The sequence below is a fragment of the Neocloeon triangulifer genome, unplaced genomic scaffold (assembly GCF_031216515.1).
Source record: "Neocloeon triangulifer isolate White Clay Creek 2 clone unplaced genomic scaffold, ASM3121651v1 ptg000020l, whole genome shotgun sequence".
Classification (NCBI taxonomy): Eukaryota; Metazoa; Arthropoda; class Insecta; order Ephemeroptera; family Baetidae; genus Neocloeon; species Neocloeon triangulifer.
In genome coordinates this window covers 112,426-139,447 of record NW_026775561.1, presented here as the reverse complement: position 1 = coordinate 139,447, position 27,022 = coordinate 112,426, and the positions used below count along the sequence as shown (strand labels likewise).

At 40.9% G+C, this 27,022-nt stretch overlaps 3 protein-coding genes and 1 non-coding gene across 4 annotated transcripts; 3 read left to right on the top strand and 1 right to left on the bottom strand.

Moving 5' to 3' along the window:
* Position 1: 1 nt before the first annotated feature.
* On the top strand, positions 2-9,013 carry LOC132203820 (uncharacterized). The gene is made up of 8 exons (XM_059631915.1): positions 2-171; positions 838-1,267; positions 3,232-3,490; positions 6,872-6,937; positions 7,786-8,018; positions 8,252-8,377; positions 8,500-8,622; positions 8,679-9,013. The coding sequence occupies exons 4-8, from the start codon at positions 6,915-6,917 to the stop codon at positions 8,723-8,725; spliced, it is 552 nt and encodes a 183-aa protein (XP_059487898.1). The 5' UTR covers positions 2-171; positions 838-1,267; positions 3,232-3,490; positions 6,872-6,914; the 3' UTR covers positions 8,726-9,013.
* A 584-nt stretch (positions 9,014-9,597) lies between these two features.
* Positions 9,598-14,454, top strand: LOC132203871 (protein flightless-1-like). The gene is made up of 10 exons (XM_059632022.1): positions 9,598-9,660; positions 9,862-9,972; positions 10,023-10,261; positions 10,317-10,478; positions 10,534-10,754; positions 10,812-11,028; positions 11,097-11,231; positions 11,513-11,803; positions 12,610-12,929; positions 14,208-14,454. Coding segments are annotated over exons 2-9 (1,347 nt in total). The 5' UTR covers positions 9,598-9,660; positions 9,862-9,891; the 3' UTR covers positions 12,611-12,929; positions 14,208-14,454.
* A 5,645-nt stretch (positions 14,455-20,099) lies between these two features.
* LOC132203870 (protein flightless-1) lies at positions 20,100-26,577 on the top strand. Its single transcript, XM_059632021.1, has 21 exons — positions 20,100-20,172; positions 20,392-20,502; positions 20,557-20,795; positions 20,851-21,012; positions 21,069-21,289; positions 21,346-21,819; positions 21,876-21,973; positions 22,029-22,099; positions 22,150-22,396; positions 22,459-22,644; positions 22,699-22,874; positions 22,927-23,065; positions 23,117-23,289; positions 23,341-23,467; positions 23,517-23,793; positions 23,848-24,025; positions 24,672-24,965; positions 25,568-25,694; positions 25,751-25,933; positions 25,987-26,100; positions 26,153-26,577. The coding sequence occupies exons 1-21, from the start codon at positions 20,110-20,112 to the stop codon at positions 26,285-26,287; spliced, it is 3,795 nt and encodes a 1,264-aa protein (XP_059488004.1). The 5' UTR covers positions 20,100-20,109; the 3' UTR covers positions 26,288-26,577.
* A 295-nt stretch (positions 26,578-26,872) lies between these two features.
* On the bottom strand, positions 26,873-26,944 carry Trnag-ucc (transfer RNA glycine (anticodon UCC)). The gene has a single exon. It is a non-coding gene; the product is annotated as a tRNA-Gly (tRNA).
* Positions 26,945-27,022: the final 78 nt, after the last annotated feature.

Genomic DNA, 27,022 nt, shown 5'->3' with positions numbered 1-27,022 from the left:
TTGCTTCTGGAAACTGCGGCTTCACGTGCCTTCAGAGGCAGCCGAGCAGTTTGGAAAACACTGGCTTCCGGCAGCAAAAAGGCAAAACCAGGCCAGCGGCCACGCCCTTTGGCACAGCCGCTTCCAAGACCTCCCATGGCTTCGGCAAGAAAACGGCCACCAAGAGCACTGGTAAGTCCACAACTTGTGCTGGTTTCTTTTGAATCATTCAAAGTCTCTTAATTTTAAACTTTGAATGGTTTTTATTTTCACAGTAAAGTTTTCTATGTCTTCAAACACGGATTGACAAGAAATTTAATTGAGCTTTCGAAAGCCCCAGACACTTTTGCAATAATAGAGGGTGAAGTGACATATTTTTAATAATTACTATTTAACTTTTAAAATTGGCACGAGGAGCTTGAAATCCTTGGAGAAAATGACAATGATATGTGAAATATTTTCATTTTTTTTTCTTCTGAATCAGTTTGAATCAAACAATAATATCGTATAAAAATTGTTGCAAAACATTTTTTGCATTTGTTAAGATGAACCTCGAGAATACCAGCAAGCATGTTGCCCTGTTGTTTCATTTTCAAGTAAAAAATTGTGTAATTTTCAGAAAACGAGACTGATGGAAATTTTAAGGTGTGTGGTTCGTAGCATTAGGAAATTTTATGCTCAAAGTTTTCATTATTAAATTAAACCTGTTGGGCGTGGTTTTTAAACAGTAGAAATAAAATTTATTAAAAAAATCACTGCAAACTAAAACCTTTTAGAGTTGGAGCTTCATCTTGTGCTGAAGAATTTGTTTGAAAATTTTTATGTAAAATAATTAAATTGTTTTTGTTTTTAATCCAGACGCGTTGGACGTTGTGTTGGCGCTGACGGACCTGCGGGTGGCCGACGACGTGCACGAGCGGCTCCGTGAAGGCCCCTGTCAGGCCAGGGACTGTGCCCTGAATTGGTCAAACTCCTCCAGGAGAACCACCCCCTGGATGCACACCATCGTCCTCCCTCGCCCTGCGGCCCTCGGGGTGTGGTGGGGGGCGCGTGACCCGCGGTTCGGCCGCGCCTCCCTGGCTCGGCCGGGTTGCGGCGTCGCCAGGGTAAGCCGCCCTCACCTGCGCCACCCCCGCAGAGGGGCGCGCTGGATCACGGCGCCCGACCCGCCGCCCCGCCTCGGAGGAAAAACCAGGGTCTTCGAGCGCGTCCCCCCGGCTACCCCCGGGCCTTTCCCCTCTCCAACCTCCACTTGTGACAGTCCTGGCAACACTCACCTTCAAAGAGGGTGAGTTTTTTAGAGATTTTCCGAGCAACCCCTTCACATTGAAACAGGATTTCCCTTGGAACTGTTCAAAGTAGTTGCTTTTTAACGATGCAAAACAACAACTTGTGGGCAAAAAGCATTGATCATTTTTTTTTTAATTATTAAATAAATGCAAAACTAGAGTGCTTTTGAACAAAATTAATGAGCATCAGCAGAAATTTTAAATTATAAGACATTACTTTTGATAACGTTTCATTTTAATTTTTAGTTTATAAAAAAGGTCTTCCTTTTTCAACTTGCGATTAAAGCTACAACTGGCTACAACGTTTTTAAAAACAAGGCAAAATGCAGCTCGCTCATAAATTTGTTAGGAGTTCTATGTCCTGTTTGATCCTATAATAAATCAATGAACTCACTTTCTGATTAATTAAATTTGTCCACCTGCTGGCGCCACCGACAAGGCAAGAATCATGGATTTGTTAAGAAATTTAAGAAAATTTATTAATAAATTCATGGCGAGAATTGGTATTACAAATTTAGTTTATTGCAAACCAAAAAAATAATAAGTTGCAAGTAAGGGGTTTGCATATTATTATACTGACTGATTATTTAATTGTTTAATAAATCCTATTTTATTTAAATTATTAATGGGTAATTGTTCAATAATATCTATTGTTTAAATTAATACTATTGATAATTGTTTAATAATTATATTGGTTGGGGTATTCTGTTAAAACAAATTGGGTCAGCTTACAAACGGGCTTTATTTAACACAACAATTCTGGCAGAATGGTAAATTTCACTGACTCGAAATTGTTAGTTTAATGTCTCTTGGAAAATAAACAAAGGGGAGCGGTGTTCCCTGGGTAGGCCGGCTGGCTGCCCTGGAAACGTCCTTGCTGGGAACCCGGACGGCTCCCTGCAGGTCGGCGGCGGCTCTCGGCGCGGCCGGGGCCCACGGCGTGCGGGTCTCTGGCGGCGGACGTTCGGACGCCTTCGTCCGAGCGCTCGCTGGCGGCGTGCCACGTCGGCGCCCGATTCCTCGGACAGGAAGGAGCTGGGGACATAAACAATTGGTCACTCGGCTGTACTTCCGTCTCACGTAGTGGTTTGACCTTTCGGCCAAAAGAAGGCCTCAGGGAGAGACTAATTGAAATCTCTCTTACCTGGCAAAATTGCTCCGTTCGGCTTCGGACGGCTCAGCCGCATCCGGGACAGTACGAGGGACACAGGTGTGTCTCTCGAGGGGCTCGGGACGCGGTCGGCCTTCCGGCTGTTCTCGGACGAGACAGCGCCGGGACAGGACAGCGGTCGGCGCCGTGGGACAGCTCGGACGGGTGCGAAGGGATCGGACGGGCGTCCGAAACTGCACTGGGTGTCCAGGTGTCCTGCGAACAGAGAGCAAAGGGTTAATGCTCTCCGTCAGCTGGCTCGAGTGTCGAAGCTTTACCTCTGATTTCTCTGAGGTCTGTCAGCCTTCTGCATCGAGCCAGCGGACGGAGCGCCTTTTATAGCGCGGGTAGCAGCCCTGGGAGGGTCGCGCAAAACCCACCCACCCATTTGATTTACATTGAGAACTTCCTAGATGCATCTAGAAAGTTCTGTGAATCTGCAGTTGAATTCTAAAATGCCTTTATAAATTCCCTTAAAGTGAATTGGAATCCCATGAATTGTACAAGCTAATTCCAATTGAATTTATAATAATTATTTGTAAATTTAAAGCTACTTTAAATTTAAAATAAATGCAAGATTTATTTGTAAGAATTCAACTTAAAACAATTGCCAGAAATCAAAAAAGAATAACTAAAAAGAAAGCCCTTAAAAAATGAATTTAATTGTAAGCCGAAAATTAATTGAATAATAATAATAAAAAAAAACAATGAAGTTCTCCGATGACACAGCCACAGTAAAAAAAAACAAATTAAGAGAGGAATAAAATAATTATTCCACACCAGAATTAAACTAACAGAAAATTTGGTTCGCAGGTGTGCCGTGGAGAGGTGAGGGCGCTGGCGCACCACCACCCTTGGCGCGACACCGACCGGCGCGGCTCTCAGAGACTCAGAGAGTGTGTGCGGCTACAGATCGTTCTCGAATTTGTCCGAGTCTCTGCCATTCCACACCACACTCGCCCGCAATCAAGTCGAGCCCTTTGTTCTCTACTTCGATCCAGCGTTCCAACACCAAAGACCAGCAAGGTCAACGCAACAAGCGCGACTCAGCCTCCGCGGAACCCTTTTGAAGGTATGGCAAATCATAATTATTTTGTTAATTAAACAACGATAATTACCGTAATTGTTACCGCGTTTTCATTTTTTTATAAGCAGATTGCTTTTCATTTGGAATTTAACTTTTCGGTGCATTCCCTTTGTATTATTTGTTCTTGCTGCCCGCATAGACCAAATTCCAACCTTTCGCACTTTTTGGATTTTTTGTCAGATTTCTGCGAACATGCTTGACAACGCCGAAAGTAAATTACGGCTTTCGTCCCCGGTTGAGGCGAATTTCTTGGATTTTCGTGCGCTTGAAGCGTCCACGATTGACAGAGTGTGACAAATTTCTCGTTATACCGCGTTTATTTAATTTGGCTTTTGCACATTGCCGCGATTATACACGTAAAAAAATTATGATTTCTAAATAAAGGAAATTTTAGTTCAGCAAAAAACTATTATTGGATGGTAAAATGATTCTGAAATTTAAGTAAATAATTAATTAAAGAGAAAAACCAAGTTGTGAGTCTACATTCCTTGAAATTCTATTGAAAATTACGGAAATATATAAATGAGATGAAATTGTTAGGATAATAATTTAAAAAAAATTACTTTTTGTATTGATATTTTGAATTTTAATTGAACGATTTGCAAAATTGTAAATATCAAATGTGTGTTTTTTCGCGGCGGCCGCTTTGTGCGTGGCCAAGACAAAACTCTCTGGCTCAAGTTAATTAAAAATTAATTAAAGTTACGTTTCACGGTTGCTTAAATGATAAATTTTCATCATTTCGTTTTTCATCTCTTTTAATTCTTGGCACTCCACATTTGCTTTTATAAATTAATTAAAGAAGATTAATTTGTTCAAATTGAATTGCGACGCATTGAATTACTAAAAAATCGCATCAATGGATTGAATAATTTTTTTGCGCGACCATCTCGCATTTGCTCACTGAACGCATCAATTTCCGAGCGTGTCAGATATTTTCCAAAATGCATTTTTAATTCTGCCCTTTATATTTATCGAATGTAAAAATCGTTCGTGAAGTGACTCTAAAGTTTTGTAATTAATAAGTTCTTTAATTATTACAAGAGACGTTCGAAATGGGAAGAATTGTCGAGGGTATTTTTATTTTGGGAGGGCAAATCAAATTTTGATTCCTCAGCTTCGCCAGCCGCTGTGAAAAAAGACCGCGGCTTGAGACATTGAAACGACAAGAAACGTTTTACAAAACACCAAAAATACTGAACTTAACATTGAATTTCGCTCTTCAAACATTTCATTTCGATGGTTTTCATTTCTTTCGTAATTAAATCAACTTTAAATTAATTTTGAAAAAATATTAAGTCATTCAGAACATTTTTATTATTTAACTTGCAAAATATTAAATGCATTAAAATAAGAATTGAATTGCTGAGCACTTTCTAGAAGGAATTGTCATTTGGAAGCTGAACTAGTGGAAAAAATGTCTTGTGCTTGCGAACAAAATTTGCGGCGGCGGCGGTTGCGTTCCAAGCAAGCTTTTGTTTGTCTCAAATTCGTCACTCGCATTTCTCAGGTGCCAGCATTTGCCAGAATCAATGTTCCTCAGAAATGTCTGCAATTTTTTGGTAAACTTTCATGCGTCCGATGTATTCACCGAACACCGTCTTGATAGAAATTGCGCAAACGACCTTTTTTTAAATTTGACGGGACGCAATAAATTAGGTTTGATTTAGAATTAAACTTGGCGCTGGTGGAAAGTTTTTACTTTCCGACTATAAATATGTTTCAAATTATTTTGGTTGTACAAGAATTAAAAATAAAAAAGTTCATTGATATGAATAGAATTTATTTTTTTTTATTAAAAAATATACGATCTTTTTTACATTTTTTAATGGTTATTAATTATTATTTTAATAACACAATTGAATTTTTCATTTCTGAATCGATTAAAAATTTCAATAATCATTTCCAGCTTGTATGTAAATTTCTTTTATAAAGTGATGGTAAAAATAATATACAATTTTGCTTATTTGGTGCGGTCATTGCTGCTGAAAGTAGACTTTTTAAAATTTCCTATTCGATTCAGCTAATAATATCCAAATTTAGCGGGAAAAAATTGCAACCATTCTTCATTGGTTAACGATTAACTTCAAAATTTAACAAACGCAATTCTTTTGATCGCATTAACGAAACAAAAATTTAAACTGAAGCAGTAATTATTGATTTGAAATCAAAGGAGAAAATTTGGATTGGTTAGAGAAATTTGTTTGAAATTACGGAATAAGAATATTTAAATAAGTTGATATCTTTTATCGAAGTTGCTCCGTAAATTTTTACTTGCGTGGAACAAGTGGCCGCGTAACACGTGGCGTGTCACGAGATGCATCAAATAACTCTGCGTGGAACAATTCGCCTACTCTGATTATAGTGCTGCGGCTGCTCTCACCGCTCGTCGTCGCAGCAGCTCATTTTATTTGGGAAAATTTAATTTTTACAATGATTTTTTTTTCTTGAAATAATAAAAGATTAAAAAAAATTATTTCCTGCAACGCGAAATAAATTGTCAAGAGAATTTATTTGAAATCAAAACCTTTCGCATAAAAAAAATGATTTAAATAAATCTAAAATAATCCCTTGCGATAATTATTACGATACAGCTGCTTCTATAGGAATTTGATTTCTGGAACTAATTTATTGATAATTTCACTGGAACTTCTTCACATGTAAAGATATATTTCCCATCATGATTTATCATGTTTCCGACTAAATTGCTTATTCTTCCGTCTGTGCTTTTATTCAATTTTGTATCCGAATGAAAATATTACATTTTTTAATAATGGAAATGTGATAATTTTAAAATACCGCAAAATTCACTTCATTTTATCACAAATTCATTAAAAATCTGAAATTTCAGTAATTTAAAAGCAGCCAATTTTTCATGGGTGAAAATATCTCAAAAATTAGGAAAAACGTGCCATCCCGATTGTTCATCGGGGTCATTAGTAACCTTGAACATCGACTCACGACCTCGAGGTCAACAGGAAAGTTGTTTGCAGTGAAAAGTTACGAAAGCACGTGAAAATGCTTTCTTTCTGTTTTAATTTTTAAGCAAGCTTTTCAAAATTCCTCTTACATGCCCAAATTCCAGCGACATTTTCACAATTTTAACCTAAAACTTGTCATTATTTCCGATAAAATTTTTTATGTGAGAAATGTTTGATTCCAAAAGTCGGAACTCGCAAGTCTCGGATAAAATTATCGGGCCGTGTTGCTGCAGTTGTCGAGCGAGCTCGATTGAAATCTGACTTACAATTGTCTTTTGCCACTCGATAAGTTAATAATATCAACATTTAAGGGCAAATATATTTACTTTACAAATGAAATTTTGAAATAAATGTTATAAAAGTGAAATTTTCTGTTTTCTTCCAGACGGCCGCCGTTTGTCTTCAACCGAGTCCAAAAACCACCCGGAATGGCGTCACCGAGGAGTCCACGGTAATTAGTGAAAGCTTATTATGATGACTGATGAGCGAGAATTCGTCTCACATTTGAAAGAGAAAAAAGCAGAATCAGCGGGTGCTGCGTTCAGAGCTGGCAGCCGACTTGTAAAAGAAATCAAACGCTGAAGCCTTTATTTTGTTTTGAGGCTCTGGGTCGGCTTGAGCCCTTGAAATTAAAATTTAATTATAATGATTCGGCCACCTCGGTCCACGAGTCTCATAAGAGACTTCAAATTATTTGCAATCCCAGCCAAGTGTGGATTGGCCGCGGTTTACTTACCCTTGTTTGTGGCAAACCAAACATTGCGGCCAGTGTTTTTTTCCAAATTGACCCCCTATGATATGTACTTTGGGTTCGTAGGTCACGAAACAAAAAAATAAATAGAAACAATTTGAAATTGTTCTTGCACACAATTGTCTCATTTTCTTCGAAATGGGATAATTATGAGGAAATTTTTGCAACACTGCTTTTTTGTCTTGTGACATTCTTGTTATGAACTCTGGAAAAAACCAACTTTAATTAAATGTTTTCTGTCGAAGTGAAAAGTTAAATGTTTTTTATAAAAGTAAAATGCACAAAAAAAATGACAAGACTTTGTTTTTCCTCCAGAAAAGCACACTGTTAGCCTTTGAAATGATAATTTACTATGGCAAATTTGAGATTGAAATGAACTTTTGGTGCAGGAAAAGCTTTTTCTCTCAATTTCGGCGGTCGCTGTGCACTTGAAGCAACCATAGAGCGGCAAGCAGAGGAGGCCATTTTTCCAAATTTTAGCAGCATTCCTTTAAATGAACGTTTAATTTGTTGTGTTTGTTAAACTGATGAAATAATTTTGTGTCTAGGATTGACCATATGACAGGACTCGAGTTCAAAGCACTAGAGAAGCTTGGAAAGGAGAAGACATTAGTCCACCTTGTTGAGCAGGCCTCCGGACCTAACGTCGACCAGAGTGACTTGTTTCTCAAGGCTCTGGGATCCAAGAGAGTCAAACATGGGGATATTCCTGCCAAAACCCTGGTCAAGACTTACGTCATTTGGATTGAACAAGACGCCCGATTTGCTACTCTTCGACATGGTGAGGATTTATCTAATATAATTCTACATTTTAATGCAAAAAGTTTATATTTGTAAATTTTTTGTTTTTTCTTGTATTGAGAATGGAAAAGTCTCCTCTTGATAATCAAATTGGTTCATTAATAAGTTTAATATAAATTTTAAAATATTTTATCATTGAAACCTTTGATAATTTATAATTGTGGAGGCTGTTGATGGATCTATAATTAATTATGCCATACCTGCCGGTTGCAGAGCAGAATTTTGTACCTCGACCTGTCCAGCAAGCTGTGACTGAACCAGATCGGTGCCAGGAAAAAGTCACCCCCACGAAGCCGCTGAGGCGGTCCCCGCGCCTCAACAAGCAGGAGCCTGGCCAAGGTATTGACATTTTTAATACTTTTATTTTCCACTGTTGACTTGCAACAAAAAAAATGCCAGAGAATCTCCTTCTGCCTCATCCCACCAGCCTCGAAAGTAACTCGCTCCAATTTTTGTTCCAGTCACTGCCCCGGCCAGCGTTGCTCAGCCTGCCCCTAAAGTGAGACCGGCTGCCTCTGCCTCCTTGTTTCCTCCCACGCAATCCTCTGCTCTCAATTCTGGCATCAATCCTGAACCTGCTGAAGGTTTGTTGCATTCGATTTACTAGTTTGAAATCACAATTAAACCCCTCTTTTTTTAGATTCAAATACCTCGGTCTACTACGACGCCAACTCGACTTTGGTCTAGCAGATGTCAGATGTGACGCACGCTTTGCCTTCCCTATTCCATTACTGATCTTTGCCATTCCCATTGTTACGCTCTTTGAAGTCTACAAAATTTGGCTCCGCACTCTCACTCTGCTCCTGCTCACAGTTTGTATGAATTCTTTTAATCTTAATAAGTAGTTTGTCTTCTCCAACATGGTGAATTGTTCTTGCTCTCTCGCGTTTTATAATATTTAAAATGATATTTACTAATTAACAATATTCTTTTTGTGAATTATTAATTTTATTTTTGGAGTATTTTTAAATTTTCGTCCAGTACAAATCCTGTATTAAATTAAGTGATGGATGGGCAAAAATAATTTACATTTTTTTTTGTAAACTTTTATGAATATGTGACTTAAGTGAAACTAATGTGATAAAAAAGACCAGACTATTTGCCCATCTAGCGTAACGAGCATGAAAGTATGAATTTCAATTTATGTTGTATAAATGTCTTATTATCATTTGATACTTTTATGTCCGCTAATTTCTATGATGTTTGAAGTAAATTAAAACAGAATATCAAGAGAAATAAAACAACAAAAATATTTATTTGTCGCCGGTGTCGCGCCTAAAGCATGTAATAAAATCAGTCATTATAATGGTTCTTCAATACAAAATTCTGCGTCTTTATTTTCAGAAAATTAGTTCCCAAAAGAGAAATATAATTCATTTATGCTGTCGAGCAAAAGATTTTCCAAAATATTAAAAAAAAATCACTTTTATTTATTTTTATATCTCATTCTAAAAGATCACTATAAAAGGTGTAAAAAAATTTTCTGAATGCATATTGAAGATCAAGAAGTTTAAAATTTCTGGCCCCGCCCCCTAAACAAAACAGCATCGGCGGCGAAGAAAGATGGCGAACACGGGAGTGTTGCCGTTCGTCGTTCGTCAGTCTCGAATAATGACTTCAGCGTGAGTAAATTTCGACTTAATTCCACGTCCCTTCATTTTTGGAGATTTTCTTGACCCGATTTGTTGATTTTCCGCCTCCAAATTTCCCTCCAACAAGTAGAAACAGGCGAACAAAAAACACCTGCGACAACGCCCCTTTTCACTTGCCCGAGATTTTATCAACAATCATAACAAAAAATTAAAATTATTGCTACATTTTAGGGTGGAAAATTTCCAACCACCGTGAAGCTCATGACTGGCGTCCAGTGGCTTAAATTGGACAAAACGAATCTGTCAACTGTTCCTGAAGAAATGGGGAAACTCGTGAAACTTGTAAGACAGTATTTTTCTTTTTTTTATTAAATTTCAATGCTTTTGTTCAGGAAAACCTGTCGATGAAAGGAAACAACCTGGACCGTCTGTACGGCGAGTTGACAGACCTGAACTGCCTGCGGAGTTTGAATTTGCGACGGAAGAAGGTGAAGACCTCGAGCGTGCCTGCGGAGCTCTTCAAGCTGGAGGAACTGACCACCCTGGACCTGAGCCACAACAACCTGAGGGAGGTTCCTGCCGGCATGGAAACGGCCAGGTCGCTGCTGGTGCTCAACCTGAGCCACAACAGGTGCGAGCAAAGGCCAAAAGCGACCTGATTTTCACAAATTTTTGACAAATTTCAGCATTGCTGGCGTGCCGAGCGCCCTCTTCATGCACCTGACCGACCTGCTCTTCCTGGACCTGAGCCACAACCAGCTGGAAACGCTGCCCCCGCAGACCAGAAGACTGGCTAACCTGCAGACGTTGATCCTGAGCCACAACCCCCTCGGCCACTTCCAGTTCAGGTATTGTTTTGGGCTTTTTTTGTTTGAAATTATAAAGTTTGTTTTTACTTTCCAGGCAACTGCCCTCGCTGCAGTCGCTGGCGGTTTTGCACATGCGGGCGACGCAGAGGACCTTGAACAACATTCCAGCCAGTCTCGAGGCGCTGACCAGTTTGGTGGAACTGGACCTTGCCCAAAACGACCTTCCGAGAGTGCCCGACGCCTTGTTCACGCTGCCCAATCTGAAAAGACCCAACTTGGCCGACAACAAACTCACCGACATGCCCCAGAACATGGGTATTTTTTCAAATCGCGATCAAACCTTTCATCTTTTATTATTATTATTTCATTCAGAGGTTTGGCAGAATCTGGAGAACCTGAACCTGTGCAGAAACGAGCTGACCGCGTTGCCGGCCGCCCTGTGCAAACTGAACGCACTCCGACGCCTCTACGTCAACGACAACCAGCTTGACTTTGAGGGCATTCCGTCCGGCATGGGCAAGCTGGGCGCCCTGGAAGTTTTCTCGGCCGCAAACAACAAGCTGGAAATGGTTCCTGAAGGTCTCTTCCGGTGCGGTTCGTTGAAACAACTCATCCTGGCCAAAAACCGTCTGGTCACGCTGCCTGTTTTGAAATCAGGTTTAGCGTGGGCTCGTCCCTTTGGCCAGCTCCAGGTTTGCCCAGCGAAACCGACCCTCAGGGCCCTCTTGGGCCTCTTCGGGAACCATCAATCTCGCTTGTGGGCACGGACGCGAGGGAACCCAGCAGGGTGAGGTACGAAAACCTCAATCTTCTCCCAAATTTTGGGTTCATTGGGAGATTTTTGAAAATAGAAGTTATCTTGGCTTAGGTTTTGATTCGATGCATTGTTCAAAGGCTAAAAAGTCAAAGTTGAAGGTGATCTTTTGCCGCCAAAGTACCTAGTGCAGAACGTAATTTAAATTCCGAGACTTATCAGTGTTGTCTCCAGGTCAAAAGCAGCTTTCAAATTTAAAAGAGACCTTCGATTTTATGTAATTGAATGATGTTTAAAAAATTATTGCTTTTTGTTTCAGCCTGCAGCAGTTGTCCCTGTTTGGGCCGTGTCCCCTTTGGCAACTCGTCCTGGGGCGAAACAAAATTCCGCTTCAGAACCGTTTGTTTTTCAGTTCATCAAAATGCAAATTGCGAGTCGCCTCAGGAAACTGCGGCTTCACCAGCCTTCGGAAGCAGCCGAGCAGTTTGGAAAACATTTCGGCAGCAACGGCCCCAACAGCAAATGGGCAAGACCAGGCCCGTGGCCACGCTCTTTGGCACTGCCGCCTCCAAGGCCTCCTTCGGCAAGAAATCGGCCACCAAGATTACTGGTAAGTCCGCAACTTGTGCTTTGAGACTTGCCATGCTTTAATTCCTTTGGTTTTTTTAAACTTTAAAAGGTTTTGTATTTTACCAGTAAAATTTTCTATGTCTTCAAAATGACGGAAACACCGATTGATGAGAAATTTAATGAGCTTTCGAAAGCCTCAGAAAATTTAACAATTATAAAGGGTTAAGTGTAAAATTTTTATTATTTCCATTCTACTTTTAAATTGGCATAAGTTCCTTGAAACTTGAAATTCTCGGAGAGAATTACAATGATTTGAAATATTGTCATTTTTTTCTGAATCAATTTGAATTAAAACAAATATATCGTATAAAAATTGTTGTAAAACATTTTTTGCTGTTGTTAAGTTGAACCTCGCATAAAGCAGCAAGCATGTTGCCCTGTTATTTCATTTTCAAGTAATAAATTGTGCAAGTTGCAAAAAATTAGACTGACGGAAAATTAAAGGTGCTTTTTGAATCTCGCCTTGGTTCTTAAGAAATTATAGGAAATATTATGCTAAAAGTAAAAAATTAAATTCAATCTTTTAGGAGTGGTTTTGAAACTGAAGCTTGTAGTGCTTCATTTGAACAAACACAATTTATTTTACAAAAACTTGATTGATTCAGAATGGGAAACTTTCTGAACAAAAAATTTTGAAAAAAGGATGAAATTTGGCTTTGAAATATCATTCTTCTCCTGATGTAGGCTTTTAAAATATATTAAAAAGAATAACATCAAAACCTTTGAATGTTGGAGTTTGATCTTGTGCTGAAGAATAAGTTGCAAAATATTTATTTATTTATTCAGACGCAGTTGGCCGTCGACATTCTGGAGCTGCTCGTCGAAGCCCCTGTTGAGGCCCTCGGGGTGTGGTGGGGGCGCGTGACCCGCGGTACGGCCGCGCCGCCCTGGCTCGGCCGGGTTGCGGCGTTGCCAGGGTAAGCCGTCCTCACCTGCGCCACCCCCGCAGAGGGGCGCGCTGGATCACGGCGCCCGACCCGCCGCCGTGCCTTGGAGGAAAAACCAGGGTCTCTAAGCGAGTCCCCCGCCTTTCCCCTCAACAACCTCCACCTGAGGTCACCCGTGATAGTCCTGGCGAAACCAACGCGAAACACACCGGCAAAAGGGTGAGTTTTCTTTTCTTCTGACTGTCCGAGCTACTCAATTTAATATGGAATGTTAAATGCGTTGCTCACTTTAATTGCAAATCCAAAATTGAAAAAGCAAATTGGATCAGCAAAAGTTTATTCAAAAGTCCAGCAAATGTCAAATGTACAATTAAAAAAAATTTGGGTTAAAAACACCGGGACCCGGTGTGATGCTGGCGCCAGTATGTTATTTTCACCGGGAAAAAACGACCAATTATTGCAATGCCAAAAAACCGACTCTCCACTACCGGTTGAGAATCGCAACCGGTACTGAAACACGGAACGATAAATACCAATAAATTTCACCATCATTGCAAGCGGTAGCAGTGTCGCGATAACGCACCCGCTTCCAAAGCACAGGTTGGCGGGTTCAAATCCACGTCTAGAAATACTTTATTAATTTTTTTCAAGATTTCGAACTATACCGAAAATTTATATTCATGAAAATTCCATATTTTATTTCAAATTATGCATACATATTCCTTTTTTTTTAATTTCACCAACGAGCATGCAGACGAAGTTGTAGGCACCCCACGATCCGGCAACTCGGAGTTGGGCAACCCCCAAGATTAATTTTTGCAGAAGCCGCGAGCGAGGGGTGGAGGCGCAGCGAGGTCGAGGACGTGGGGAAGGCCGTGCGCAGGGCGAGGACAAAAGGGCGGCTGTGTTCGTGGGGGGGCTCAGGAGCCCCCCCACGATCCCCGCCCTTTTATCCCGCCCGGAGCCGGCCTTCACCACGTTCTCGGGCGAGCGCGCCTCCAGCCCGAAGCTCGCAAACCCACAACGGAGTTGCCTACAAAAGGTGTGGTCTACGATCGGTGAAATGCGCGCACACGAAATTAAAGGGAAAAATTTATTGAAGAATTAATATTTTCAAATTAAAGCCCTTGAAACGTTTGCGGTTCTCAATGTTGAACGGTTATCGGTATTGCATTTTGGTTAAAAACCGCCTCTACTTTTTCCCGGTGTAAATAACATATTGACAAATTTTTTCCACACCGGATCCCGGTGTTTATAACATATTGACGTCATTTTCACACCGGGTCCCGGTGTTTTTAACCCCGTTCTTAAAAATTTGCATGTTTGCTAGGCTGAAGTATTGCTAAATAGGGAATGTGAACAAGGGAGGAGACTCCCTATCTCCACCGTGCTAGGCGCTCTTAGGCTCCTCCCTCCGTTGTAGTGTTGTCCTCACATCTCACCTGCTTGCGCCACCCACAGGGCGAGAATTGAACTAACAGAAAATGTGGTTCGCAGGTGTGACTGCAGAGGTGAGGGCGCTGGAGCTCCATTTCACTTGGCGGCTGGCGCGGCGCAGACCTCAGGGCTCAGAGGCCTCAGAGCAGCAGAGTGAGGAGTGGCGTCGACGTCTCTCCTGACAGGTTCAGATTCCAGATTTTCCGCCGCACCGTCCGCCCGACAAGATCCAAATCCGTCTTCGCCACAAAAGCAGCGCGTTGAACAACTTCGTCCTCGAAGGCTCGCCAAGTCTGCAGACGCTTCGCTTAAGGTATAATTAATTGTATAAGAACTCCTATTTTTTAAATTTCGTCGTCATCAAGGTGCATTCCTCGAATTGCATGTTCAGCTCGCTTGCAATTTCGACCTTGATCACCGTTTGAATTTTTTGCTTCGTGATTTACACAAATTCTCGGCATTCGCAGCACCGAATTCCAACATTTGGCGTGCCCTGTGGAAGAAAATAAATCGAACTTGATCCAACAAGATATTTGAACAATTCGAGCTCTTGTTAGTTTGCATGACGTTTCCATATAAATGTCTGTAGAGAAAATTTATATCAACTTGTTAGAATTATTACAAGAATGAAGAGATGGATGTGCGAAAAGTGCAGCAACAAAATTCCGTTATTTTTATAGAAGTTGGAAAATTTTCCAAACAATTTTTCTTCTTCTTTATTTTGTATTTAAATTGGGACGCTGGCAACTTTTTCAATTTGAAGGTCCAGACCACACATTTTGAAACAGAACCCCTCAATTAATATTTAATTTTTGTTTGTTTGAAGAAGTTGACACTCGAGGAGATGATCATGGAAATGAAGAGATCGGGCTTTTCCTCGTTGCAGAAAAATTGTTTTTATTCAAAAACAAATGGCTCTACCAGTTTCGGTCACGGTCTGCGACCCTATTTCATGAGCAAGAAAAATACAAAAAATCAGCAAATTGAAAAAACACCACATTTTAAATAAAAAATTAAATTCTTAAAAACTAACAAATTCAGGTACCAACCTATTTCATGAGCAAACGCGCTGCTCGCTGGCTAATACAAGAATGAGCTAGCTAAAGACAGATTGATTGGGGGAGGTGATCTTTATTGGGTGATTAGCGCGCGGCGCGGCCGACCACGGGGGCGCCGAATGACGTCGGGCACATTATGCGTTTTCGAGAAAAAGCTGTTTGCTTCCTCTCTCAAAAAGGACATCCACCTTTGATCGAATTGGTGGCTCGGTTGGCTTATTACATTATTACCGCATGCCATTGCCATTGCTTCCAGCACTTTTCTTTTTGATTGATTTTGTTCGAATTTAATAACCGTTGCATCTGACCAGGCAAAAGAATGGCCAAATTCAGTCGCGTGTTGAGCTATTTGAAATAGGGTCGCAGACCGTGACCGAAACTGGTAGAGCCATTTGTTTTTGAATAAAAACAATTTTTCTGCAACGAGGAAAAGCCCGATCTCTTCATTTCTTTAATTTTTGTATTTGCGAAAAAATTTGCCAGTCTAATTTGTAAAAGGTGGCCTTGAACTGTGCCCTACGACCTCGGCCACTATTGCAAATTCGTAGGTCGACTTATTCAAATAAATTATTCGCCGAGGAAGTTGATTAAATTTTGTACGTTTCATGACGATCTGCAAAAACACGCAGCTACAATTAATAGGAAAATTGAAGAATCAAAAGTTTTTTTCAGCAAATTGATCGAAGATTTATTAGAAGAGAAATTGAATTAAATCACAAGGACCGTCATTAATTTAATGACGCTTTGTAAAATGCTCGATTTATCAATTTGATCGTGCAATTATAAAAATGATCGAAAACTTGAATTGATATCAAGAGATGAGAAAATAAAAAAAAAAGAAGTGTTTTTGTTCAATATTTTTTAAAATCGATGCGCGCTCTTTAATTATTTATTTTTGAATTTCGTAATTAAATCAACTTTGATAAATCCTCAAAAATTTAAACGCAACTTTAAAAGCAAATTTGAAATAAATACTAAAGCATTTTTATTTATCATGGTGTTAATAGCGAATTCTTTAAAATTAGGATTAAATTTTGTGAAAAAGCACTTTCTAGAAGGCATCGTCTTTGGCAGCTGAATTTCAACTCCTTGCAAGAGCGAACGGAATTTGCGGCGGCGTCCAGCGCGCTCTACATTTCGCGCATTTTTCAAGTGTCAATACTGGAATTTTTGATGTGGCCAAAGTCCAACTGTCAGGAATTTTTCCAGCAATGTCTGCGATTTGGCAGTGGACTTTGATGGTAGATCTGTTTGAAATTTAAGACAAAAAATAAAGTTTGATTCATACTTTCACTAACAGAACTGAAAAGTTGATGCTCTCCGAATAAAAAAAACTCGTTTTGAAGTACTTTTGGATGTATCAAATTAATGAATCGCAATTGATTAAATCTTATTTTTATTGATTAATAATTTTTTAATGGTCGTGTATCATAGTTTTAATGAGAGGCCATATATTTATATTATATATCAATTGAAATCAATTTAAATCAAAGATTGATAATTTAGATTAAATCATTACCATTTGTTATATTAATCACTATTTTTATTCATCAACAGACCGTAATAATCATTGGTTTAGTATTTGGCGGTCATTGCTGCTGGAAGTTGACATATTGAAAATACAACTTTCGGAAATAAAAAGTTACGAATTGGTTTCGAAAAGCAACAAATTTGATCAAACTTAAGCTACATAAACATGATAGAGCAGAAATCTGCCCATTTTGATCAGCATCTTCGGCTTCCATTGGCGCTAGAGACAAAAATTAATTCTTAAAGCTGATTTTTGAGCCCTCTGTGAATTTATAAATTGCTGCAAACAATTATTTTCTTCAAATAATTAAAAATTTTCACATTTGTTAAAGTCCAATGAGGCCGACAGAAATATTTACCAAAACTGCTGCCACAGTAATTCAGGCAAAGATGTTTTACTTTTCCTGATGGGACGTTTGAGCGAAAGAAGGAACCAAGTCACTTTTATTATTTGCTTTTGCCACTCAATTTTACATGGCAACTTTAGTAGATTTTTTGGGAACACTGTTTTTTAATGTGAAATAATATGGTTTAAAACTAATTAATTAATTTTTCTGTCTAGTTCCCCCGGTGTGAAAGTAATCGAGGCCCATCGCATATCCACAACTTTTGTCTCCCTACAAAAGGCACTTGAGGCGGGGTTGAAAAAGGTTGAACTCGTCCGACAACATGGAAGGCCAACAGCAAAACACGTCCAATCAAATTCCTCAGCACATACTGCAACTAGGTAATCTATTTGAAAATACTATTGTTTGCCATTTTTGGCTCCAAATCCACGAATTCAAGTAGGCTCAACACTTTTTCCCGTAAGAGCCAATAATAATCTGTCTGGTGACTCGACTCTTTAATTTGACCCCAATTTGTTTATCAGAATACAAATTTTTGAAAATTTAAGACCATATTTTAGTAAGAAAAGTCCAGAGTCATCCTTATTTGTGATTTTCCTTATATTTTTAGTGCTGGCCGACACCAGAATCCGTCTGCCTGAGAACAGGAACTTTGAAGACGCGGCCGGTCAGTGACTATTTACACACACAAATAGAATCTTTAAATGACAATTTCTTTTGCAGTCCCTGCAGTCCAGCCGGCCAGCCTGAGAGCGAGCTTGACAGGGGCAGGAATCCCCAATCACAGTGTTGCAGTTGAAGATCTCGCTGCTTTAGATACCTTCCTGCATATGCTGGTGCAAATTGTGGTCATGGTGAGTATTTTCACTTTTATTTTCTTTTTTTGTTATTTTCAAATTGCTTTGTAAAATTGGAATCCTGTTGAGCTTCCATTGAATTTAGAGTTAAAAGTAAAGAATTAAGAATAGAAGAGGAATTTAAAAGAAAAGAAACGTTCCTGGGAGGCGCCGAGAAAATGTGCGTTGTTTCTTTGTTGTTATCAAAGCTAACTTCAGTATCAACCATATTTTGGATGGCAGCTTAAATTTTGTGTTTCATTTTTACTGCGAACCTTCCATTTATTATTTGAGAATTGAAATTGATGATTCGTGTGTTACAGGGTTCGATTGGATTCCTTCGCTCCGTCACAACCTTTGCTGGAGATTTTGTCCGAGACTTTTGTGAGCAGGCCATCAGGACGCGAGGACAAATTTCGACGCAAATGGAGCAACTTCGATCGTCCATTGCGGTTGAAATGCGAGTATTTTCCCCTTTACAATTGATTTGTAACTAATTGAAAAAATTTCAACAGGATGCAGAGACACCCTGGATGCTTGCAGGGCGTTGGTGAGAGGAAGTTGTTGCCGTTGGACTTTGTCTGGGGCTCAGGGATCACCAGCATCATGATCTACCACGTTTGTCAATCATGCTCAAATCTCTCAACGCGCATCGGCAGAAAAACAACCCTCCCGTTCGAGCATCTGCAGGACCACGTGGCCTCAGGATGCCGCAGCATTCACTCGAGCGAGGCGTGCACTGAGGTTGTTATTTAGTTTACAAATTGAATTTAAAAAAATCTTAATTTTGGTACAATTTACAGTGTGCCGGGCAGCTCACCCGCATCGAAGTTGTCAACCCCACAGGGTTTGTGGTGGGATGCCCTGTTCGACTGGGACGCTGCGCCCACGAAGGAACAGTTGACCAAGATTTCCCACCGACTGTAAGAGTAGGCCAGCTCGTCTTCAATCGGGCCTGTCTCCTTGTCACCGTTGGCAACGGTCAAACTCGCCTCGCGTCCCTCTTCACCCACGACACCACCAACAACTCCTGGAAGAAGATCGACACCATCCATGGCAGGCAAGGACCGAGCTTCACCGTCTTTGGCGCCACCGTCAGTGCGGCTGTGTATGTAGCGCAATAACGAATGCATCCAGGTCCACTTTTCCTTAATGAGTGTTCTAATCGATTTTTATGTGCTATTTTTATAATTGTCTCGCATGTCAAGAACATTTTTTTTTAACGAGGAGCTTATGACATCTACACTGTAAAAAAAACTTCTCAACCTTTTCCCATAAGATCAATGTAAATTTTTTATGTCGACTGACCTTATGATTTTATTTTTCTATCTAAATTGGGGTGATATGAACATGATTTTCTGTAATTTTTATCAATTTTGATCGGGCCAATTTTGAGAAAAAAAATTATTTGAGAAAATTCCCATAAGATGAACCCGTGTTAAATTTCAAAAATTCATTTCTCCCAATGAATTAAATTTTTCTTGCTATATCTTCTTGGAACTGACATCCAAAGCCCAATGCTAATGTAGAGAAAAATTACCATTAAAATTGATCAGGCCATTTTTCTGCCAAAGCCTCTCCTTAAATCATAAGATAATTTTGATTTTGTTGTTTAATCCTGCCCCTTTCAATCCTCATGCTCTGATTATTGTTTGAATTTGAAATATTCTGTACATATAAAAATAATCAAATTGCTTCTTACTGTAACATTTTATTATTGTTATGTGAATTTTGTTCCAATTTTCGAGATTAAAGTAATAACGAGCAGTTGGTTTGCAAGTAATAGTGACAGCATCATGTTGTGTTTTAATGTCGACTGTGCTTACTGCTTATATTTTATGTATCTGAAGCTTATCGAAAGATTAATTTAGAAATTATAGCAAAATAATAGAGTGTAAACTTTGCCGAGAGAGAAGTATATGAAAACCATAAATTTTTGTTAATCCTTTAATGCTTTTAATATAATAAATATCAAAGCTTGTCGAATACAAAACTGTTCTGGGTCTTTATTTTCTCCAAAATTAGTTTCCTAAACCCGAAAGAAAATTTTATTATTCGTAGGTTTTAGAACAATATAGATTTAATAGGATAAGAATGTCTTTTATTTCTTATTCCAATCCAAAAAAAAGATCTCAAAGTTTGAATCCTCTGGCCCCGCCCCCTAAACAAAACGCCATCGGCGAGAAGAAAGATGGCGAACACGGGAGTGTTGCCGTTCGTCAGAGGAGTCGATTTCACGAATAATGACTTCAGCGTGAGTTTATTTCGATTTAATTCAACGTCTCTTCATTATTAGAGATTTTCTTGACCCGATTTGTTGATTTTCCGCCTCCAAATTTCCCTCCAACAAGTAGAAACAGGCGAACAAAAAACACCTGCGACAACGCCCCTTTTCACTTGCCCGAGATTTTATCAACAATCATAACAAAAAAATATTTCTATAAAAACATTGTTTTCTCTTGGTAAATTTTAGGATGGAAAATTTCCAACCACCGTGAAGCTCATGACTGGCGTCCAGTGGCTTAAATTGGACAAAACAAATCTGTCAACTGTTCCTGAAGAAATGGGGAAACTTGTGAAACTTGTAAGACATTATGATTTGATATTTTTATTATTAAATTTCAATGCTTTTGTTCAGGAAAATCTGTCGATGAAAGGAAACAACCTGGACCGTCTGTACGGCGAGTTGACAGACCTGAACTGCCTGCGGAGTTTGAATTTGCGACGGAACAAGGTGAAGACCTCGGGCGTGCCTGCGGAGCTCTTCAAGCTGGAGGAACTGACCACCCTGGACCTGAGCCACAACAACCTGAGGGAGGTTCCTGCCGGCATGGAAACGGCCAGGTCGCTGCTGGTGCTCAACCTGAGCCACAACAGGTGCGAGCAAAGGCCAAAAGCGACCTGATTTTCACAAATTTTTGACAAATTTCAGCATTGCTGGCGTGCCGAGCGCCCTCTTCATGCACCTGACCGACCTGCTCTTCCTGGACCTGAGCCACAACCAGCTGGAAACGCTGCCCCCGCAAACCAGAAGACTGGCCAACCTGCAGACGTTGATCCTGAGCCACAACCCCCTTGGCCACTTCCAGCTCAGGTTTTGTTTTGCGCTTTCGCTTTCTTCGTTTGAATGAAAAGTTTGGTTTTTTTCAGGCAACTGCCCTCGCTGCAGTCGCTGGCGGTTTTGCACATGCGGGCGACGCAGAGGACCCTGAACAACATTCCGGCCAGCCTCGAAGCCCTGACAAGTTTGGTGGAACTGGATCTTGCCCAAAACGACCTTCCGAGAGTGCCCGACGCCTTGTTCACTCTGCCCAATCTGAAAAGACTCAACTTGGCCAACAACAAACTCACCGACATGCCCCAGAACATGGGTACTTTTTTCAAACCGTTCAAACCTTTCATCTTTTTTTATTATTATTTCTTTCAGAGGTTTGGCAGAATCTGGAGAACCTGAACCTGTGCAGAAACGAGCTGACCGCGTTGCCGGCCGCCCTGTGCAAACTGAACGCACTCCGACGTCTCTACGTCAACAACAACCAGCTCGACTTCGAGGGCATTCCGTCCGGCATGGGCAAGCTGGGCGCCCTGGAAGTTTTCTCGGCCGCAAACAACAAGCTGGAAATGGTTCCTGAAGGTCTCTTCAGGTGCGGTTCGTTGAAAAAACTCATCCTGGCCAACAACCGTCTGGTCACGCTGCCCGAGGCCGTGCACCTGACCGAGTTGGAGGAACTGGACCTGAGGAACAACCCTGACTTGGTGATGCCGCCCAAGCCGGGAGAAATGAATGCGGTCGGCCAGAGAGGGGCGGGCATCGAGTTTTACAACATCGACTTCAGTCTGCAGCACCAGTTGAGACTGGCGGGGGCGGCGCCACCCTCTCCGGCATCAAATTCCGGCTCAAGTAAAATTATCATTAGCTGTTTTAATTCAGTAATTACCTGATTGGAATTTGTGCAGCTCCGGTCAAAGATCCCATTGCCAGGAAAATGAGACTGCGCAGAGGGCGAAGAGACCAGCAGGAAGAGGCCGACCAAGACCAAGCCAAAATTCTCAAGGTTTCCAAATTCGAGTTTACTTTTTCACGTTTTATAAACCTTTTGAAATTTGCAGGGAATGAAAGACATTGCCAAGGAGAAGAACAGGCAGAAATCGCCCGAGGAAATAAAAGTGGAACATTTAAAGTGAGTTTAAGTTAATTCTCGCCGGGTTTCTTGACTTTCTCCTCCACTAGGCCAAAGCGCTGGGACGAAACTTTGGAAAAACCGCCGTTGGACTTGTCCGAGTTCTTCGACGAAGACACCGGCCAATACCCAGGACTGTCCGTGTGGGAAATTGAAAATTTCCTGCCCAATCAAATCGAGGAAGTTGCGCACGGAAAGTTCTACGAGGGAGACTGCTACATTGTTCTGCAGACCTTTTTGGACCCCCAGGGTTCTCTCGACTGGAACATTTACTTCTGGATTGGCTCGAAAGCCACTGTAATTCGAAAGCTTACATTTTTTGTTTAGAATTTTTAAGAATTTTATTTAATTTTGCGCAGCTGGACAAGAGGGCGTGCGCGGCAATCCACGCAGTGCACCTGAGGAACTTCCTGGGGGCGCAGTGTCGCACAATCCGAGAGGAGCAGGCCGAGGAGTCGGACGAGTTCATGTATCTGTTCACTTGCGACATTGCTTACATCGAAGGCGGCCGCACCGCCAGTGGCTTTTACACCGTTGAAGAAAATGTGCTGAAATTATTTGTCCCGATCGTTGTTTTTAAAACTTTTGCTTCCACTCAGGTGTTCGCCAACCGCATGTACAGAGTCCATCCGTCCGGAGCGTCCATCCACCTGGAGCCTGTGGCTTGCGAAGTGGAGTCGCTGGACCCGAGATTTGTGTTTGTGGTCGACAGTGGGTCTAAAATTTACCTCTGGCAGGGACGCAAGTCCAAAAACACACTGAAATCCAAATCGAGGTGAGTGGGTGTGAGGAGAGGTTTGTCTCTTTAATTAATCCTGCAACTTCAGACTGCTGACTGAAAAAATCAACAAGAACGAGAGGAAAAACAAGTCTGAAATCATCAACGAAACTCCCGGCGACGAGAGCAGCGAGTTTTGGCGAGTTCTCGGGGACGAGGTTGGATTTGCGCCGGAAGACCCTCCAGAAGTGACATTTCCTTTTTTACCCCTGATTTTTTCTTAATAATTTCGAGTGCAGGAACACGTGCCGGAGGACTTCACGGTGCCGACGCCCAGGTTGTACCAAGTGTGCCTGGGCATGGGCTACCTGGAGTTGCCCCAGGTCGAGATCCCCCACCAGAAACTGGTCAGTTCTCTTCTGAGCAGCAAGAACGTTTACATCCTCGACTGCTTCCTCGACGTCTTTGTTTGGTAAATTTCGAGTTCGATTAAATTGCGAGTGCTGAAGGAAAGATTTTTCAGGTTTGGCAAGAAGTCGACGAGACTGGTGAGGGCGGCCGCCGTGAAACTGTCCTCGGAGCTTTTCACCATGATCGACCGACCCGAGTACGCGATGATTTCCAGAGTGCAGGAGGGCACCGAGTCTCAGGTTTGGAAATTCTCGCAGAAGTTTTGGTCTGAAACGGAAATTTGTGCAGATTTTCAAGCTGAAGTTCAGCGGGTGGGACGAGGTGATCGCGGTCGACTTCACTAGGACGGCCGAGTCCGTGCAGAGGACGGGCGCGGACCTGACCAAGTGGGCCAGGCAACAGGAGACCAAGGCCGACCTTGCTGCCCTCTTCATGCCCAGGCAGACGCCCATGAACGTGGAGGAGGCGCAGCAGCTGATCGAGGAGTGGAACGAGGACCTCGAGGCCATGGAGCCGTTTGTCCTCGAAGGCAGGAAGTTCGTCCGGCTGCCCGACGAGGAACTTGGTTTGCAGAACTCGGTTGGAGTCGAATGAGAATTAATTCTGGGGCCGTTTTCAGGACACTTTTACAGTCAGGACTGTTACGTGTTCCTGTGTCGATACTGGGTGCCCCTGGACGTGCCCGAGGGAGAGGAGGAAAATCCCAACGAGCCGGTCGAAGACGATTTCCAGTGCATCGTCTACTTCTGGCAAGGAAGGGACGCCGGCAACATGGGCTGGCTCACTTTCACTTTCAGGTGGTTTAATAAAAAACGAGTTTGATCCCGAAGCTCAATTGAAGCTCAATTTTTAACGAGAAAGTTCTGGAAAGACAAAAATGTGGCCTAGAAATAAGAAATTCAGTCATAAATCGCACAGACCCTGTTTTGGAACAAAATATTTAAATAATTTGGAATAATTACAATACATTTGTTTTTAAATTCTATTAAAATGGATTTTCCACTCCGAAAATGTTTCGGACAAGGGTTTTAGGAGATTTAATTTTGCACATTTTATGTATTTACTTCTAAATCCAATCGGAAAAGTTTGAATATTCAAAAATTTTGAGAACTTTGGTTACTCTAATATTTAAATAAATATAAGTTTTTGCTGAAATAAATTTATTTTGTGCCATAACAAGATCTGAACGGTTTCTACCTTTTAGCCTTTCCAGAATCACAAATAAAACTACTTAAAGTCAGTTAAGACGAAAGCTAATTGACAAATAAAGATATAAAACTAATTTAAATTGAGATTCTGTGTTTGGGAGCAATGATTTTTCAGCTTTTCATTGCAAGAACTGGTAAAAAATTGAGCTCATTGAATTTGTTCCTGGTAAAAACTTGACTGGAGTATGTGTCGGAACCGAATTTTCCTATTTCAAACTCGTAACGCTGCGCACAGCTTGCAGAAAAAATTCAAAGCCCTGTTCGGGGAAAAGCTGGAGGTGGTGCGCACACATCAGCAGCAAGAAAACCCCAAGTTTTTGTCGCACTTCCGCCGCAAGTTCGTGATCCACTCGGGGAAGCGGAGGAAGGTGAAGGCGGTCGCGTCCGACGGGGACACCTCGACCGAGCACGAGGCCCAGCAGCAGGCGGCCGCCGTCGAATTCTTCCAGTTGCGCTCCAACGGCAGCGTTCTCTGCACAAGGTGCATCCAGGTCAGACCTGACGCAGCCACCCTGAACTCGGCCTTCTGGTGAGAGATCCGTTTCTGCTTTTAGTCCAGGAATCAAAAGCATTTAACCCGGAAAAAATTCATGCCAAAGTAAATTTTTAACATCTATTGGGGGTGCATTTTCTTAGATTTCCCTGCCGCTACCCTTTCTAGGTTAAAAAGTACCTTTGAAAGGTGGCGTAATTTTTAATTTTTGTAGTAATTTTTCTATTCCTTGTACAGACATGTGACCAACGTCATTCGGTAGGAAATTTCATTGGCTTTCAAAAACTTACCAAGTTTATTAAAATGCGGCTATTTTTGGTGCCAAAATTTTTGATTGTTCAAATATTTCTCATTTTTTTATTAGTTCTTTAGCTCTAGCTCTTGAGGAAAACATTTTTTAGAGAAATGTTTAAAACAAAACTTGTGGGAAATTTAATTTTGCATATTTTTTGTATTTAACATTTTCTTCTAAATCCAAATCAGCAAAACTTATGAATGCGGAAAAGTTGAAAAATGAGGTTTTCTGCGCAGTGTTAATCTTATGGGTGAAAATCAAACCTAGAATTTTTTGCCGGGTTAAAACCTTTTTTTCCTGGGACTATTTTCTTCGCCCTAAATTCAATTTTTTTCTTCCGCAGCTACATTTTGAAAGTGCCTTTTGACCAAGAGGACGCCAACGGGATCATTTACGTGTGGATCGGGGCAAAATCCGATCCGGACGAGGCCAGATTGGTCGAGGAAATCGCCAGGGGCATGTACGACATCGTAAGTAATGAGAATATGAGTGAGCAGCTTTTTTCTATAATCTCTTTTTCGTTCAGGAAAAGTACAGCCTGCAAATTCTGAATGAAGGTGAGGAGCCGGACAACTTCTTCTGGGTCGGCCTCGGAGGCAAAAAGCCGTACGAAGACAACGCCGACTTCCTCAAGTACACGAGGCTCTTCCGATGCTCCAACGAAAAAGGCTACTTCGTGGTCTCTGAAAAGTGTTCCGATTTCTGCCAGGTTCGTCAAAATCTCATGTTTTGTGACCAAAGAAATTGAATGCAAAAAAATAGGAGGACTTGGCCGACGACGACATCATGATTCTGGACAACGGCGACCAAGTTTTCCTCTGGCTGGGTGCAAAGTGCAGTGAAGTGGAAATCAAGTTGGCCTACAAGTCGGCCCAGGTACGTTTCCAAATTTCAATTGTGTAAATCTTTAATTAATTGATTAATTCAGGTGTACATTCAACACATGCGAGTGAAGCAGCCGGAAATCCCGAGGAAACTGTTCCTCACCCTCAAGAACAAGGAGTCAAAGCGATTCACCAAGTGCTTCCACGGCTGGGGTGCTCACAAGAGACCACCAGAATAAAACGCCTTCTATTTCCAATGCGTATCTCTTCCTTCTAAGTTTTTATCTTTCTATTAGGAAAATTGCTCATTTTTTTCTTCTTCGATTCTTTGTGCTTTGAGCTAGTCCTGCTTATTTGTAAGTTAACCGTCCAGCACTGGAAATTTTTATGCACAAACTGTTCTCAGAAGTTCAATAACATGTGCAATAACAATGATGTGGAATAAATTTAATTAATATATATATATGTAATTGCCATATTTGCTACTTATTTATACAAAATAAACTGAAAATTCTACGAAATGATTTTTTTTTTTCTTCGATAATCCATGAAAAATGGCATCGTCTTCACTATTTTTGCAACCCTTTCAACCACAATGCTGGGTAAATAAAGTAATGTTTTCAAGGCAAGTCACTAAAATAAAATACATTCACAGTAATAAAACAAACACATTTTAATGGCTGATTAAATAAATTTTAACGGAAGGAGCTAATTGTTTTTAAAGAAATACTAAATACATGTGAAAGTTTAATGGAAAAGAAATAAATAACAAGATAATTATTGAAATTAATCAATTATCGTGAAGATAATCAGGAAGCAAAAAGTGCGATGGCCGGGAATCGAACCCGGATCAACTGCTTGGAAGGCAACTATGCTCACCATTACACCACCATCGCCGCTTGATTATGAGGGGAATTCCAACATTAAATCCAGACAAGAACAGCTGCTCGCTAAATTGAAGAGAAAGGAATGAA